Here is a 1783-nt window from a genome sequence, read left to right on the forward strand (position 1 = left end):
GGCTGTTGTGAGGCCAGCTCTGTCACAGCAGTGCCCATTGCCTGTCCCTGCCTGCGCCCACAGCACTGACACACAGCAGGACGGTGACCAAGCTGCCAGAGCACTCAGGCCTTGCACCAACACCAGGGATGAGAAGGAGAGTGTGGGAGTGGAACCAGAACAGCTCTGGAAGAACAAGCGCTGCTGCTCCCCGGCAGGGCTGCCAGGATGGACTCTTTTCTTCTCCTTCCATCACAGGAACTGTCCCTGCAGATCCAAAAGGCCTTGCAGGAAGGATATAGTGAAGGACAGAGTGATATAGTGTCACTACAGAACCCTTTATTTTGTTTAAATACACACAGATCATGGCTCCTCATTTACACAACCAGTGGTTATAAAATAAAAGCAGACAGTGATTCAGAAAGGGGATGACAACATTATCGCATCAAAACCAATGTCAATAACAACAGAAAATAGAGATGAGAGGCTGGACGTGTAACTAGTTACATTAAACCTGCTAAGAAGAAGCAGATGGGCAATTTATTGCTTCAGAAAACACTAAGATATGAGTTTCCAGAGGGCATCCTTGAGCTCCTGGTTCCTCACGCTGTAGATGAGGGGGTTCACTGCTGGAGGCACCACTGAGTAGAGAGCAGACACTACCAGGTCCAGGGAAGGAGAACAGATGGATGGGGGCTTCAGGTAGGCAAACATGGCAGTGCTGACAAACAGGGAGACCACGGCCAGGTGAGGGAGGCAGGTGGAAAAGGCTTTGTGCCGTCCCTGCTCAGAGGGGATCCTCAGCACGGCCCTCAAGATCTGCACATAGGAGAAAAGAATGAAAATAAAACACCCAAATAATATGAAGAGACTACCCACAATAAGCCCAAGTTCCCTGAGGTAGGAGTGTGAGCAGGAGAGCTTGAGGATCTGGGGGATTTCACAGAAGAACTGGCCCAGGGCATTGCCCTTGCACAGGGGCAGTGAAAATGTATTGGCTGTTTGCAGCAGAGCATTAAGAAAGCCAGAGGCCCAGGCACCTGCTGCCATGTGGACACAAGCTCTGCTGCCCAGGAGGGTCCCGTAGTGCAGGGGTTTGCAGATGGCAACGTAACGGTCGTAGGACATGGTAGTGAGAAGATAAAACTCTGCTGAAGCTAAAAAGACAAACAGAAAGAGTTGTGTAGCACACCCTGCATAGGAAATGACCCTGGTATCCCACAGAGAGCTGGCCATGGATTTGGGGACAGTGGTGGAGATGGAGCCCAGGTCAAGGAGGGCGAGGTTGAGCAGGAAGAAGTACATGGGGGTGTGGAGGTGCTGGTCCCAGGCTATGGTGGTGATGATGAGGCCGTTGCCCAGGAGGGCAGCCAGGTAGATGCCCAGGAAGAGCCAGAAGTGCAAGAGCTGCAGCTCCCGTGTGTCTGTGAACGGCAGGAGGAGGAACTGGGTGATGGAGCTGCTGTTGGACATTGGCTGCTGATGGTCATGGGAAACCTGTCATAGGAGGAAAAGATAGTGAAGGTTTAGATGAGACTTCTCTGGGAATAATCAAAACCATTTCCCACAGACCATCCCACCCTGTCACACAAAGAGACACTTTTTTTATTCCAGGAGAACGTCCTGGCTGAGCCCTCGTCGGTGCTTGATGAGTGTGCAATGAAGAGCAGGGTCTCTGCCCAGGGGCTCCTGAGGAGTCAGCCTGGCCCTGTGTGATCGGGTGGGCAGGGGCCAGTCCTGGGGTTCAGCTTTGTCAGCTGGAACCGCTCCTGGTGCAGAAGGGACTGTCAGCATCTGTACCCCC

At 52.6% G+C, this 1783-nt stretch overlaps 1 protein-coding gene across 1 annotated transcript; it reads right to left on the reverse strand.

The window, feature by feature from the left end:
• Positions 1–537: 537 nt before the first annotated feature.
• Positions 538–1452, reverse strand: LOC135578027 (olfactory receptor 14J1-like). The gene has a single exon (XM_065048186.1). It carries the CDS (start codon positions 1450–1452, stop codon positions 538–540), a length of 915 nt encoding a protein of 304 aa, XP_064904258.1.
• Positions 1453–1783: the final 331 nt, after the last annotated feature.

This window comes from Columba livia, unplaced genomic scaffold (assembly GCF_036013475.1).
Source record: "Columba livia isolate bColLiv1 breed racing homer unplaced genomic scaffold, bColLiv1.pat.W.v2 Scaffold_215, whole genome shotgun sequence".
In the NCBI taxonomy this organism is placed as follows: domain Eukaryota; kingdom Metazoa; phylum Chordata; class Aves; order Columbiformes; family Columbidae; genus Columba; species Columba livia.